Below are 13,792 nucleotides of genomic sequence, written 5' to 3'. Positions count from 1 at the left end.
CATGTGCTTCACATGTTTTGTTAAAATAAGTGCCTGCTGCACATGCGTCAAAACCATTTATGATAAAAGAGACGTTCACGTTCACAAAATACACACAAGGCACTCCCTTAACAGTAAACTCTGATTACGCATGAGATTATGTGAGTATCTGGCAAACGCGAGCGTCTCTTTAATAATAAACCCTTTAGACGCATCTGCAGCAGGCACTTATTTTGACAAGACACATGATCCATATAGGATCCATCGATCCGCAGAACACATATTTTGAAATAAGGAACCACACACAGGACAGGCTACATACATGTTGTGACGAACTTAGCATCGAGCGCCCTCGAAAAAAGAAGTCACTGGCTGCCACTGGTATATGCACATGACATTTAGCATGAGACATTGTAATTATATTATTTAATACAAAAATAATTATTTTAATAAAAAAGGAAATTAAGTTAAAAAAAATTCAAGCTTCTTTTTATTACTAAAGTCAGTATTTTATTGCTGCATGTTCCAGTTGAATGAGATCATATTCAGATTAACGTGTACAGATGTAAAGCCAACTTAAATCCTAGTAATCCAAAATAAAATGCCAAAATCTGGCAAATTAAAATAAAACCACTTTCATTTCTCACTGGATAGATTCAGTAACAGAAAGATGCTTTTCATCTGTGTCCACTCTTATTCGCTGTGGTAAGAAATGTTGCATTAATCTGATTCATGTTTAATCCTGAATCCAGTCTTCTTTAGCCCAGTCAGGCAGTCGGGTGCTGTATTCAAAGTCAGGTCCTTTGTAGCGCAATGCATGTAGGTACATTACCAAATCCTTCTCTGATGGATCAGGCCGCACAATTTTACACTCGCCACATAAATGATCTCTAACAAAAGCTTCAGTTTTAGTGGGTTCTTCTACAACGGAGTCCTCTTCTTTCTGAACACCATTCTTCTCTGCTTCAGTTTCACATGAAGGTCTATTGTTGCATGGTTCATTACCTTCAACCACGGGCGCATCACAAGAACTGGCATCACTTGGCTCAGGTACACTTTTCATTTGGCTATTGTGTTCACCATCACTACTTTCCGTCTTCGTTCCATGCTTTCCAGAGATTTCATCATCAGGTAAATCCAACAAATGTAGACTCTCCTTAGAACGGTGCTCTTCTATGAGGGCTTCTAGGATCTCTTCATTGCTCATACCCACCAGTCCTCCTTTGGCTCTGTTTGGACCCCATGCAGAAGACCCATAGATGGGATCGTTGAGGATCGGGAAACCAAGATACTGAAGATGGACCCGAATCTGGTGAGTACGACCTGTAAGCGGCAGGCAACGCACTACACTAGAGCGTCCATTATAGCTCAGTTTCTGGAAGACCGTACGGCATTCTTTGCCATTGGGATCAACTCTGCAGAGACCCACCTTGAAAGACACCACCAGTATGGGTTCCTCGCATATGACCTCACCATCAGGAAACTCTCCATCCACACGACAGACATATTCCTTCTCTAACTGTCAAAATATGGTAACATTAAGTGTGGGTTAGATCACGCAATGCCAATCCAACACAAATACAATTCTAATGTGATATAACAGAAAACCCAGAAAAATTTAGATGTATTAAGGTAACAATCTCTGTCTCACCTGTCTTTCGCGAACCATCGCGTCCAGTTTCTTGGAGACCTCCAACGTACGAGCAAACAGCAACACACCCGAAGTGAGGCGGTCCAGACGATGTACTGTATGGAGGCCACTAAGGCCATTCTCCTTGCCCAGAATGAAGATGACTGTATTGTGGCGGTAGCGTCCGCAGGGATGCACTGGTAGTGAGGCAGGCTTATCTACCACCACAACTTCACCATCATCTACCAGAACCTCCATGGGCTGACCATTCACAGGAGGTTCATGCCGATGCACTGTGTTTCTCAAATAGTCATTGTTCTAGGAGAGCAAAAAAGATGCAGATGTAGACTTGCACATTCATTGAGACAGTAGGTGTGTTTGACTTGGTTGTATACCGATTGGTGTATGACATCAAAGTACTGCAAAAAGTCTTTGGTACTTTTATATTATATGCTTGCAGGCTGCGCAAATCCTGCGTCCGAAATCATATACTTCCATGCTATACAGTATGCGAAAACAGTATGCCAAATTAGTAGCATGTCTGAAACCTCAGTATGCAAAAAAAAAAACATTAAGGGAAACAGCTGCCAAAAGTTAATAAATAAAAATACAGTAAAAAGGGCTACTAGGCAGCTTTTTATGTAACAAGAAATGCATTCCACATTGTTACACTTTTCTTGTTTAACAAGACATACGTAATTATTTTTGTGAGGTGATTGTTTATGTCATAGGTAAACAAAGAGACAGGTCACCACACAATACATGGCAAATGTAGAATGCACACTACTACACTCATACATGCTATATAGAACTTACTGTTTTAAGAGTCAATAAATATATATTTCGTTAAATTTAGCTTGTACTGACTGTCACAGTACATGGCAAATGTAGTATGCATACTACACTCATACATACTATGTAGAACATACTTTTTTAAGAGTCAATAACCTGGTACTTCATTCAATTTAGTATGTACTGTCACAGAACATTGGTAAATGTAGTATGCATACTACACTCATACATACTATGTAGAATGTACTGTTTTAAGGGGCAATAAATTGGTACTTCATTAAATTTAGTACTGTCACAGTACATGGCAAACGTAGTATGCATACTACACTCACACATACTATGTAGAATGTCCTATTTTAAGGGTCAATAAATTGTAATCCATTCAATTTAGTATGTACTGTCACAGTACATTGTAAATGTAGTATGCATACTACACTGTTACATAGTATGTAGAATGTACTGTTTTAAGGGTCAACAAACTGATACTTCATTAAATTAAGCATGTACTGTGAGTGTAGTATGAATACTACACTCATACATACTAGAACATACTATTTTAAGGGTCAATAAATTGTACTCCATTCAATGTAGTATGTACTGTCACAGTACATGGTAAATGTAGTATGCATACTACACTCATACATAATATATAGAACGTACTGATTTAAGGGTCAATAAACTGATACTTCATTAAATTTAGCATGTACTATGAATGTAGTATGCATACTACACTCATACATACTATATTGAACTTACTGTTTTAAGGGTCAATAAATTTATACTACTAAATAAATTTAGCTTGTGCTGACTATCACAGTACATGGCAAATGTAGTATGCATACTACACTCATACATACTATGTAGAACATACTGTTTTAGGAGTCAATAACCTGGTACTTCATTAAATTTAATGTGTACTGTCACAGTACATTGCTAATGTAATATGCATACTACACTCATACATAATATATAGAACGTACTGATTTAAGGGTCAATAAATTGATACTTCATTCAATTTAGTATGTACTGTCACAGAACATTGGTAAATGTAGTATGCATACTACACTCATACATACTATATAGAACACACTGTTTTAAGGGTCATTAAATTGGTACTCTATTCAATTTATTATGTACTGTCATACTACAGGATTTCGGACGCAGGTCTAGTGGGTTTAGTAGTGTTGTTATGTGATCTCTTACCTTTAGTGTTATGTTAAGGTCATCCACGGGTATTTCATTCAATCGAATCCGCCCAGCTTTCACTGCTTTATTATAGTAGTCCATTGGCTCGGATCGAAATTCACTTTTGAACACTTCGAACAGAGTTTTACCGATCCAACGTCCCTTGCAATACGTCTTAAAATCATAATAGTATGGATACACTTTGCGAAATCCATCCTCAAAATAGTACGAGGTTTCTGCAAAATGTTCCTGACTGAAACTTACACCCGGGTTGCGTTTCTGCGGAGGCGGGACGTACCGCTCACCTGAACGCTGTTTACCGCATTTCCTTCGCTTTTTAGATCCTTCTTGTGTTGCTGGCTTATCAGTGTCGTCGCTTTTACGTTTACCACAGTTTGTCTTAACCGTGATGTCTGCAACACTGCTTTCATCTTTCTGGGAGCAATTCTCCGACACTCTCGCTTCATTAGTCGCCATAGCGTGCAATTTTGAGCGGCACAGTTGTAACTTTAATTCATAACGTTTGGAGAGGTTCGAGTGTGAGAATGAGTCGTTTATTTTCGCATCAATTCTTCTGACATTTTGGTCCATCCGTAGCGTTCCCACAGTTTTAATGTTTACGTTTTCTATCAGACAGACTTTTCTCGGAAATAGGCTTATTTCTCGTTTGCCAAAGCAAAGAAATACATTAAAACCAGCTACCCTCCCCTTCACACATGTTAACCATGCCATCCATTAGCTCAATGACAAGTTTCTTTCCGTCTTGTTTTGATGACGTAACGCTACGTCATATGTTTACTAAGTTTTTTATCTTTATATTATTAAGAACAATAACGTTCCATAAACAATATGCTTATTATTACATTCGAAGCATCTACAATTGTAATAAGAATAAAAAATAAACAACAACATGGCGATAGTTTATAATGAATCAATAAAAGGTTTCAAAAATTGTATACCGGTACATTTTGTTTAGTTTACTAAGGTTTTACAATGTTTACACGTTTTACATCTGTAATATATTTTAAATATTACAATAAATGTATATTTTAAACATATTATAATAATATATTTTCATGGAAATTAGTTTTAACTTTTACTTATAAAATATACGGATGATTATTTAATTGGAGATGTTTGCGGTCCAAAAACTTTTCTGCTTTATTCAAATTCTTATATTTTTAATTAGTTTAATAATTTGGTACTCATTGTCATGCATCACAATATGTTATAGGCCATAACAATATTATATTTTCTGTGAAAAGTGTTTTATATACTAGTTGATTTCCTGTTTTACAAAATAAGTCGAGTGTCAATTCTGTTACTGAATTGTATGTATTGTAAGTATTAAATGGCAAAATGACAACCTTTCAGATTTTTGCTATCATTCATATAAACATGTCATTTTGTTATAGCAAGAATTACATTTTTGTACCCAGAGAAAAACATTGAATTATGCAACAGATCTACAATCAGTTTCTTCATGCAGATTTTTGTATGCATATTTAAAATAATCAGTTAGTTCAGTTCAACCTTCTTTTTGCTATAGCAGACATGCCAATTATTTTAAATTGATAAAAATTTGGTTAAAAATATTGGTGGCGATACATTAGTGCATCTCTTATGTCTAAAGTGTTTTGACAACTTTATTGATTTAAAAATAAAATACAAGGCATTGCATTTAGTTTACATTTATTTACAAGTAGATTAATACAATAAGATATGTAAATTAGAGAAAATATGAAAACAAATTACACAGGCCAAAACTCTAGCAACACATAAAACTGATAACATTTTCAAGAATGTCATGCAAAATTGAAACAAAAAGTTATTTCATTATTTATCCTTTTTTTTTTTCAAAAATTAAAAAGTAATTTTGTTTTGTGTTTATTAACGCCTTGGCATATAACTTATTAGCGAGACATCCAAGAGGTTCAACTTTTTACAAAGGTAGCTGTACTGTATTGCCATTGCTTTTCTTCCTGTATGGTATCATTAAAGCAGAACAGAAGTAAAGCAGTACCCATGAATACTATGCATACTTGAAATCACACAAATCTTAGCTAAGGAGCCTTTCAGCAAAGTCCTTCATCACTCAGTATAGGTATGAGAAGGTACAACAGCACCCCAGGACATCACCTCAGAAATGCCCTGCCTATTCGAGTCCTCTACTGCTGCATTGACTTCAATTTCAAGTCAGGAATCAGAATGATCCTGGCAATTGTGTTGCTAAGCAGCGGGTTGAGATGGGATGTGAGACTTTTCCTTAGGCCTAAAGGCTTGATGAACCAAAGCACCAGCGCCATCTCTTGCAGGGGCAACCATACTGCAATCAGAGCTCATCACTGGGGAAAAAAACAAATCAACAGCCACACAATTGTGAAAATCACCAAAACAAAATAATAGTTTTCGTCTGATCTGCATAACTGATATGTACCTTGGCCACTGGCTGTCTTTGTCTGTTAGCGGGACATAAATGACACCCATCAGTGCTTTCCTGAGGAACGTGCCATCGCTCTGACGATCATACTGTTCGAGAACTTGGCTTCCACCCTGTGGGCCCACTGGCAAAACTAGTCTGCCACCTGGTTTCAACTGCTCCAGGAGCTGTCGATAGACAGGTTTGAATAAGACTATTAAATCAAATATGTTTGAAGGTTATCCAGATTAAATAACTGCAGTACTATACTTAAGCGCATACTGCTTTAGGGAGTGTGGGAGCGGCTGCTCCAACATGAATGGCATCATAGGGGGCTTCATCAGGAAATCCCAATCGTCCATCACCCACTAAAAAAAGAGTATTTAAGTATTTAACTGTTTAAGGTAAACAGAACTGTTTCAAATCTACAATAAGAAACCACATTATTTTACAACTAGTAGCAATTACCCTAAAAGCATATTTAGTTACCAGCACATGCTATTTAATTCCTCACCCACTAATTTAATCCGGCCAGAGGCCAGCAACTCGGGATCATCTGCCTGGACATTTTTAATGGAAGACTGCACCAGCTCATCTATGTGGTCAATTCCCACCACTTTACCGGAAGGCCCTACCTGCATGAATGCAATTAACATAAGCGTGAGCATCATGCAATGAGGAATAATTGACGACGGCAGTCATCAATCATTCAATTTAATTACCTTATTCATTCTTTTCAATTTATATATTTCACTACCACACATATATTTATGCTTTACTTGCTAAAATTAAATAAATCCATTATTTCAATTGAACTTGATGTTGTGATATGGAACTCTGGACCTGAAACTACTTAATAGATGTGCGTTTACTGTCTAATAATGCACACCTTAAAGGGACATTCAACTTTAATTGAAAATATGCTTATTTTTCAGCTCCCCTAGAGTTAAACATTAGATTTTTACTGTTTTGGAATCCATTCAGCTGATCTCCGGGTCTGGCGGTACCACTTTTAGCATAGCTAATTAGACCATTAGCATCACGCTAAAAATAGTTTATAGAGTTTCGATATTTTTCCTATTCAAAATTTGACCTTTCTGTAGTTACATTGTGTACTAAGACCGACGGAAAATTAAAAGTTGCGATTTTCTAGGCAGATATGCTAGGAACTATACTCTCAAACTGGTGTAATAATCAATGACTTTGCAAAGGTAACATGGCTGCAGCTGGCGTAGTGATATTACGTACTGCCCGAAAATAGTCCCCTTGGATGCGTACATACATAACATATTTACACTGTTGCAGAAAGTTATCCTCACACCACTTACTAAAATGTGCTATAGAACATTGATAGTTCACAAGAGTCATTGTCCTCATTAAGCAGAGCAAGAAATGCTGTATCATCTGCATATTTAAAATATTTAGTAGTAGTTGTAACTGGACTCTGACAGTCATTTGTGTAAAGAATAAAAAGTAATGGACTGAGTACACACCCCTGTGGGGCACCAGTTTTAAGGACAATGGTTCGTGATAGTGTACTGTCAACTTTAACCACTTGGGGTCTATTAGAAAGAAAATTATGGATCCAATATATTAGAGATGATGGAACTTGCACACTCTGTATATTCTTTATCATCCGATGACGTTGAATCGAGTTAAAAGGGGAACTAAAGTCAATAAAAAGAAGTCTGGCATATTTCCCCGAAATGTCCAGATGTTGAAGTAGACAATGTAAGAGACAGGCCACTGCATCATCAGTACCTCTCTTCTGCATATATGCAAATTGTAAACAATCTAGAGATGGAGTAACATATGGAAGCATAATGTTTTTGACGATTTGCTCAAAACATTTCATTATAATAGAGGTTAATGATACAGGCCTGTAGTGATTTAACTTGAATGCGTTATTTTTGAGACAGGAATAACAATTGATGATGACAGGTATTGTAGAAGTACTGAGTGAGCGATGGAAGAGAGAGTGAAAAATAGGGGTTAATTCCAAGGCACAACTTTTCAAGACCCGGCCCGGAATACCATCTGATCTGCCCCAGGAGCTTTGTTCAGTTTGCACTTAATGAACTGGCAAAACATCCTGCCTGGTTAGAAGGGACTCATAATTCAACTCTTGAGAAGGCAGAGAGTCCAAAAGGTTATCACATTCTGCTGAAAAGTCAGAGGTATCAAAATAGCAGGGGACTATTTTTGGGCACTGCGTAATATCACTATGCCTGCTGCAGCCATGTTACCTCAGCAAAGTCATTGATTATTACGCCAGTTTGAGAGTATAGTTCCTAAAAAAGTTCTTTTTAGTTCCTTAAAAGAAAATCACAACTTTTAATTTTCTGTTGGACTTGGTACACGATGTTACTACAGAAGAGTCAAGTTTTAAATTATTGGTTATTTTTTTGCGCGATGCTAATGGTCTAATCAGATTCAATGGATTGCGCTAAGCTATGCTAAAAGTGCTAGCGCCAGACCCAGAGATTAGCTGAATGGATTCCAAAACAGTATGATTCAAATGTTTAACTCTAGGAGAGCTGTAAAATGAACATTTTCAAATAAAGTTGAGTTTCCCTTTAAGAAAGTTTGGCAACAGAATTAAGAATTCAACACCCCCGTGGTACAAATACCAAACAATTGCCCTTTTCGTTGACTTACTAACTGAAAGTTACACCTATTTGACTGTTTAAATGTAATGTAGATTTTGAAATAAAAAACAGCACATGGTCAAATATGACAGCACTTACCATTCTGGCAAAGCATGCAGTGAGATAACCGCTTCCTGAACCTACATCCAGGGCTGAAGCTCCTTCTGTTAACTTATCACTGAGAACTTCAAGAGCGTGTGCGTGCTACACAAACAGCAATATTACGAATAAATTACATGTAAATCGTGACATTTAAAGCGCACTCTCATCATCACCTCCTCCTCCTCACATATTATTGCAGTATTACAATACAAAACACATTTTGGAAACCCATGCTTGCTGGCCTACCATATGAGGGGCACTGATGGTGGCCTTGAATCCTTTGCACAGAAAGACAAACATTGTGTGAGTAACTTTTGCATGCATTATTTGTATTTAAATCATTAGAGTTGCTGATGCATGGGACATAACGGATACCTATGGATTGGGGGGAGTCTGTATAAGGATGATTCCTGGAATAAATTCCTCTGTCAGTGGCAAGCATGGCATTAAACACACGGTCGCTTCGGATAACCCCATGATCTGCCAGGGTTTTAGCAAAGGTATACGTTAGACATATCAGGGCATTGAAGAAGTTGTAGTATTTATCAGTCTAGCATACCTCTTAAACGGGTGACGAGTTCAGCATGTGTTTTGCCACTAGATATCCATGCCATGGTTCTGGAAAGCAGCAAACCCATAGGGACCACTACCGCAATTGCTGACAGTCTGACCACAGCCTGCATTTCCTAAAGAGCAACGCCTGCGACGAATGAAATTTGATTTCTCAATCAGTCCAGAAGAACAACTGCAAACAGTCTGTAAAGACTCCGACACACGTTCTTATAAAACTATAAGCTCTACTATTTTAAGTATACATGACGTGTGCGTTTACTTATGTCGTAGCTCCTCAGACCACTGACGCCTCCAACATGCGTACTTGATTCACATAAACAAACGTGGGTATCTGACAGGAAAAATATCAGTTAACAAAAAAGCAAGATCATAACTTTGTTGTTTTCCTCATGCACAAGAAAATATACTTTTTTTGTGTGAACAACGTATAATGACATAACCATAATTGCGCATTATATATATTTTAAATACTTGCACTGAGTAGAGCAGTAAACAACATTCACAACTATGTAACTGTCAAAAAACAGAATAAGAAAATCTTACCTGTAATATTTAACGATGTCAGCGTGCTAAAGAAGTAAACGGAAGTAATGTTTCTAAACAAATCGCCTCAACCAATCACATTCACGGTCTGGATGACGGACAGGTATAATGGCCAATCAGATTTGGTGGGTAATCCCTACCGGTTACGTGCTCGCTCTGCGTGCATCCAAGCAGTAAATACATAGTCGCGTAGATGGATTTTATATGCTGAAGTTTGTATTTATTTAACAATTTTAATAAATCTTCTTAGATCTGAGGTGCTTTGAATGTATTCTGGATAAGGTAAGTATAGTTTAATATAACCTAAAGTCATTTTTACAGGTTTCATATAGGTTTGCTTGAGTGCTAGAAATGTCAACAATTATTAAGACTGGTGGTCACCCCCACTGGTGTTATCAACTAGCAAATATAGATCTAGTAATTTATCCACTGAAAGTGTTTTATATGTTGTCTCTCTTTGTCTTTTTTTTTAAATGCAGACGCGTGAATTCATAACGTGCGTGAGTGTTTACATACTGACAACCGTAGGTGCGAGGTTTATTGATCGATGAAAGACGCGATGATCGACGATTCTGAAACCCATGTGGTCCGATCCAGTGGAGATCTGTGGTCTGAGATCTGCTCGAGTCTGCCCCAGCCACAGGAACTCGATGGACAATTTACAGACTCGTTTCAGCCCTCTCAAGGCTCTCCACAACCAAACTTCCCTAGGGCTTCTTTCAGCCCATGGGAACCAATGGCTGACTCTGAAGTTTACATTGCCAGTTTAGGTATAGGAAATTATATATATATATATGAATATGCTTTATGGCCTGTGAATTATTCTTAAAGGACATGTTATGGATTAATACTTTTCAGAAAATCGGTTGAAGAGAATCAAGGGACAGTCAAATGATGTGACATCAAGGGAAATGCTCCGTTCTTTGTCCCAGGCAAAGAAGGAATGCTGGGATAGATTCCTCCACGATGCCGAAACATCAGAACTGTTTCAGGAAGGAAATTTCGATCCGAGGTAGGAATATAATCTAGATCAGATCTGAAGATTTGTAGATTCAAACCAACATATGAAGTTATCATTTCATCTCCGTTATAATTGGGAGAAATATTTGTTAAACCCTTAGGAATTTGGATTTTGGAAGTTTATTTAACTAAGTTTGGGAGGAACATGGTCATGTAATCCATTCCACTTACCTCCGTGACAGTTTTTACAGCATCCCTCCTAAAAAACCCATCACCTCACTCTTGGCTGGTATTTATCCCAGTTAAAGGAAAACACCACAGTTTTTCAATATTTTACAATGTTCTTACCTCAACTTAGACAAATTAATACAAACCTATCTTTATTCAATGCGTGCACTTAATCTTTGTGCAGTGCGTCGTGAATGTGTTAGCATTTAGCCTAGCCCCATTCATTCCTTAGGATCCAAACAGGGATGAATTTAGAAGCCACCAAACACTTCCATGTTTAACCTATTTAAAGACTGTTACATGAGTAGTTGCACAAGTAAGTATGGTGGCACAAAATAAAACGTAACAGATAAAAAATGAGAACTATATTTTATGGAGGAAGAGTACTTTGACCTCGGGCGCAGTAATATAGACGGACGTTTTAGCGAGAGGGGGAGTAGTCAGGAGTGATGATGTTAACTGCGCCCGAGTTCGAAGTGCTGTAAACTAAGTGCTCTTCTGCCATACAATATAGTTCTCATTTTTTTAAACATGGAAAATATGGAAGTGTTTGGTGGCTTCTAAATTCCTCCCTGTTTGGATCCCAAGGAATGAATGGGGCTAGGCTAAATGCTAACACATTCATGGCACGCTGTACAAAGATTAAATGCATGCTTTGAATAAAGATAGGTATGTATTAATTCATCTAAGTTGAGGTAAGAACATAGTAAAACATTGAAAAACGGTGGTGTTTTCCCTTAAGATGGGGGAGTATTCTGTTTTCAGACTAAAATTTTGAGCTCAGAGCCCTCCCCTCTGACAGCACACCTAATATGCTTTATTATCATATTTGATTACATGTGTTAATATGAATTTGTGAACTCAACAGTCTTAATAAACCTTTTACCCGCAGGGTCCCCTGAAATAAATGAAGATTTTAATCATTTATCTATTCTACATAATTTCAAAAGATTATTTTTTATTACATCTAATTATCTCTTTTATGTTAAAAGCTGTTGAATAAATGCCATTGATTACGGTGTTCTAATGAATTCAATCTGCTATTCAGTATGCATGTGGTTATTCTGCATTGTCTTTTTTGCAGTGCCCTGGAGCAGTTCAAGCGTTGGTTGTCGCCTGAAAGGGTGGCCATCAATGCAGAAGAGCTGGAGTACCTTCTTCTGCCCACACAGAACAGTGAGCTTCCTGTCAGCTCTGCCCAAACTGATCAACTATGTGAGGAGGAAGAATGCCCAAGCCCAGAGAAATAATCATATAAAAGAAACACTGGGAAGTTTGCTGAGCGTAGGTGGGGTCTTGTTGTGGAAACAACCTGATATTTTGTGATCCATTTGTAGGAGCCATACTATAGGGGAGCACGAATAATCATGTACTAGTTCCTAAACTAATATATGCTACAACATGAAGAAATGGTGAATAAAGGCATTGACTATTCAGGAATGAATGGAATCATACGAACTACCTAAGAACAGACATTTTTAGCATAGCTAGGTTTTTGTTTCTGATTAGTTACTGTCAGTTCATGTACATAATGCACTTGTACATTATAATTGGTTTTGTATCATTTAAAGGGATAGTTCACCAGAAAATTCTGTTTTTACTCATCCACCAGTTGTTCCAACCTGTATCAATTTCTTTTACACAAAGGAAGATATTTTAAACAATGTTTGTAACAAAGCAGATCTGGGGCACCATTCATTTCTATAGTAAGAAAAATAATAATATGGAAGTAAATGGTGCCCCAGATCTGCTCATTTTTTGGGGTAAACTATTCCTATAAGACATCATTTTCTTTACAGCAGTGTTATGTGTTTACAGGATTAAACAAGAGAAAATAAATGGAGGAAAATACTTATACGTGTTATGTAACATTCCACAAATGTAAATTTTATTATTGGCTATTGAATATAAATGAAAATTGTTTCTTGCCCTTTTTTTGCAGTATTGACTCTAATATGCACAAATCCAGACATTGTGTTATTACAATTATGAACGTTTCAAGCATGATTTTAATTGTAAGATCCTCTCAGACTGAAATTTTATAGGTAAATGGACTAGATAACCAATATTAATTGTGGTTAAAGAGTGTTGAGCTTTATATTATGCCCATTGTTTCTGTACATGTTAGTAAGTGTACAGTTGTATTCAAGAAAAAAAGACAAAAGGTGTGATAATGAGATTCTTGTGTGACCTTTGTTGATTCGTAATTATGTTTTAGTGCAGAAGTAACCAATAAATGTCACTAATTGATGAATATGGATGAGGCAACACAATAGGGGTTTTTCTGTCATTATATTGTTGGAGCATTATTGCTTTTTTCCAAAGTTGTATGCTGATATGAACTGCAATTCCCATTAAATGCGTTAAAACATTTTTTGTTGTTTGAGTGTTTGATTTATTTATCTTATCTTAAAGGGATACTTCAACAAAACTCAGCCCTCAAGTTGTTCCAAAATGAGTTTCTTGAACACAAAAGACGACATTTTGATAAATGATGACAAGCGGTTTTGGAGCACTAGTAACTTAGGGAAAAAATACTGTGGAAATCAATGGTGCTCCATAACTGTAATTACAACGAAATGTATACAGGTTTGGAACATAATTGTGATGAAATACTTTTTTTGGGGGGGTGAACTATCCCTTTAAGATCATATTGTGAACATCAATGAACACTTCTCCTTCATTAAAACTAAATATTGGTAATTTCCAAAAGGGCACTTTGATCAAGCTTTT

General features: G+C 36.8%; 3 protein-coding genes across 4 annotated transcripts; 1 reads left to right on the top strand and 2 right to left on the bottom strand.

Annotated features, from left to right (window-relative positions):
* Positions 1 to 380: 380 nt before the first annotated feature.
* On the bottom strand, positions 381 to 4,341 carry rpusd2 (RNA pseudouridine synthase domain containing 2). Its single transcript, XM_065288359.2, has 3 exons — positions 3,605 to 4,341; positions 1,631 to 1,927; positions 381 to 1,498 (listed from the first exon to the last, which is right to left on the bottom strand). The coding sequence occupies exons 1-3, from the start codon at positions 4,316 to 4,318 to the stop codon at positions 716 to 718; spliced, it is 1,794 nt and encodes a 597-aa protein (XP_065144431.2). The 5' UTR covers positions 4,319 to 4,341; the 3' UTR covers positions 381 to 715.
* An 866-nt stretch (positions 4,342 to 5,207) lies between these two features.
* Positions 5,208 to 10,003, bottom strand: pcmtl (l-isoaspartyl protein carboxyl methyltransferase, like). The gene is made up of 10 exons (XM_065288360.2): positions 9,872 to 10,003; positions 9,588 to 9,659; positions 9,315 to 9,455; positions 9,131 to 9,235; positions 9,002 to 9,033; positions 8,753 to 8,857; positions 6,520 to 6,640; positions 6,288 to 6,373; positions 6,024 to 6,193; positions 5,208 to 5,931 (listed from the first exon to the last, which is right to left on the bottom strand). The coding sequence occupies exons 3-10, from the start codon at positions 9,436 to 9,438 to the stop codon at positions 5,919 to 5,921; spliced, it is 756 nt and encodes a 251-aa protein (XP_065144432.2). The 5' UTR covers positions 9,439 to 9,455; positions 9,588 to 9,659; positions 9,872 to 10,003; the 3' UTR covers positions 5,208 to 5,918.
* A 10-nt stretch (positions 10,004 to 10,013) lies between these two features.
* Positions 10,014 to 13,433, top strand: ccdc32 (coiled-coil domain containing 32). 2 transcript variants are annotated; one of them, XM_065288361.2, is made up of 4 exons: positions 10,014 to 10,153; positions 10,351 to 10,641; positions 10,730 to 10,883; positions 12,144 to 13,433. In XM_065288361.2, the coding sequence occupies exons 2-4, from the start codon at positions 10,419 to 10,421 to the stop codon at positions 12,307 to 12,309; spliced, it is 543 nt and encodes a 180-aa protein (XP_065144433.1). In that variant the 5' UTR covers positions 10,014 to 10,153; positions 10,351 to 10,418; the 3' UTR covers positions 12,310 to 13,433. The 2 variants fall into 2 exon arrangements, with proteins under 2 accessions (XP_065144433.1, XP_065144434.1); XM_065288362.2 differs by having other exon boundaries at positions 10,025 to 10,153; positions 10,400 to 10,641.
* The last annotated feature ends 359 nt before the right edge of the window (positions 13,434 to 13,792 follow it).

Source organism: Paramisgurnus dabryanus, chromosome 17, assembly GCF_030506205.2.
Source record: "Paramisgurnus dabryanus chromosome 17, PD_genome_1.1, whole genome shotgun sequence".
NCBI classification, from domain to species: domain Eukaryota; kingdom Metazoa; phylum Chordata; class Actinopteri; order Cypriniformes; family Cobitidae; genus Paramisgurnus; species Paramisgurnus dabryanus.
The sequence above is the reverse complement of the archived record's forward strand: the minus strand, read 5'-3'. Positions and strand labels throughout refer to the sequence as shown.

Excerpts from the sequence above, each read along its gene's own strand:
- rpusd2 (XM_065288359.2), bottom strand. The coding sequence starts at position 4,318 with ATGGCATGGTTAACATGTGTGAAGGGGAGGGTAGCTGGTTTTAATGTA. Across the intron at positions 1,928-3,604 it reads ACCTTAACATAACACTAAAG|AACAATGACTATTTGAGAAA; the intron begins GTAAGAGATCAC and ends TTGCTCTCCTAG. Across the intron at positions 1,499-1,630 it reads CGATGGTTCGCGAAAGACAG|TTAGAGAAGGAATATGTCTG; the intron begins GTGAGACAGAGA and ends ATATTTTGACAG.
- pcmtl (XM_065288360.2), bottom strand. The coding sequence starts at position 9,438 with ATGCAGGCTGTGGTCAGACTGTCAGCAATTGCGGTAGTGGTCCCTATG. Across the intron at positions 9,236-9,314 it reads ACTCGTCACCCGTTTAAGAG|ATCATGGGGTTATCCGAAGC; the intron begins GTATGCTAGACT and ends AAACCCTGGCAG. Across the intron at positions 8,858-9,001 it reads CCATCAGTGCCCCTCATATG|CACGCACACGCTCTTGAAGT; the intron begins GTAGGCCAGCAA and ends CTGTTTGTGTAG.
- ccdc32 (XM_065288361.2), top strand. The coding sequence starts at position 10,419 with ATGAAAGACGCGATGATCGACGATTCTGAAACCCATGTGGTCCGATCC. Across the intron at positions 10,642-10,729 it reads AGTTTACATTGCCAGTTTAG|AAAATCGGTTGAAGAGAATC; the intron begins GTATAGGAAATT and ends AATACTTTTCAG. Across the intron at positions 10,884-12,143 it reads GAAGGAAATTTCGATCCGAG|TGCCCTGGAGCAGTTCAAGC; the intron begins GTAGGAATATAA and ends TCTTTTTTGCAG.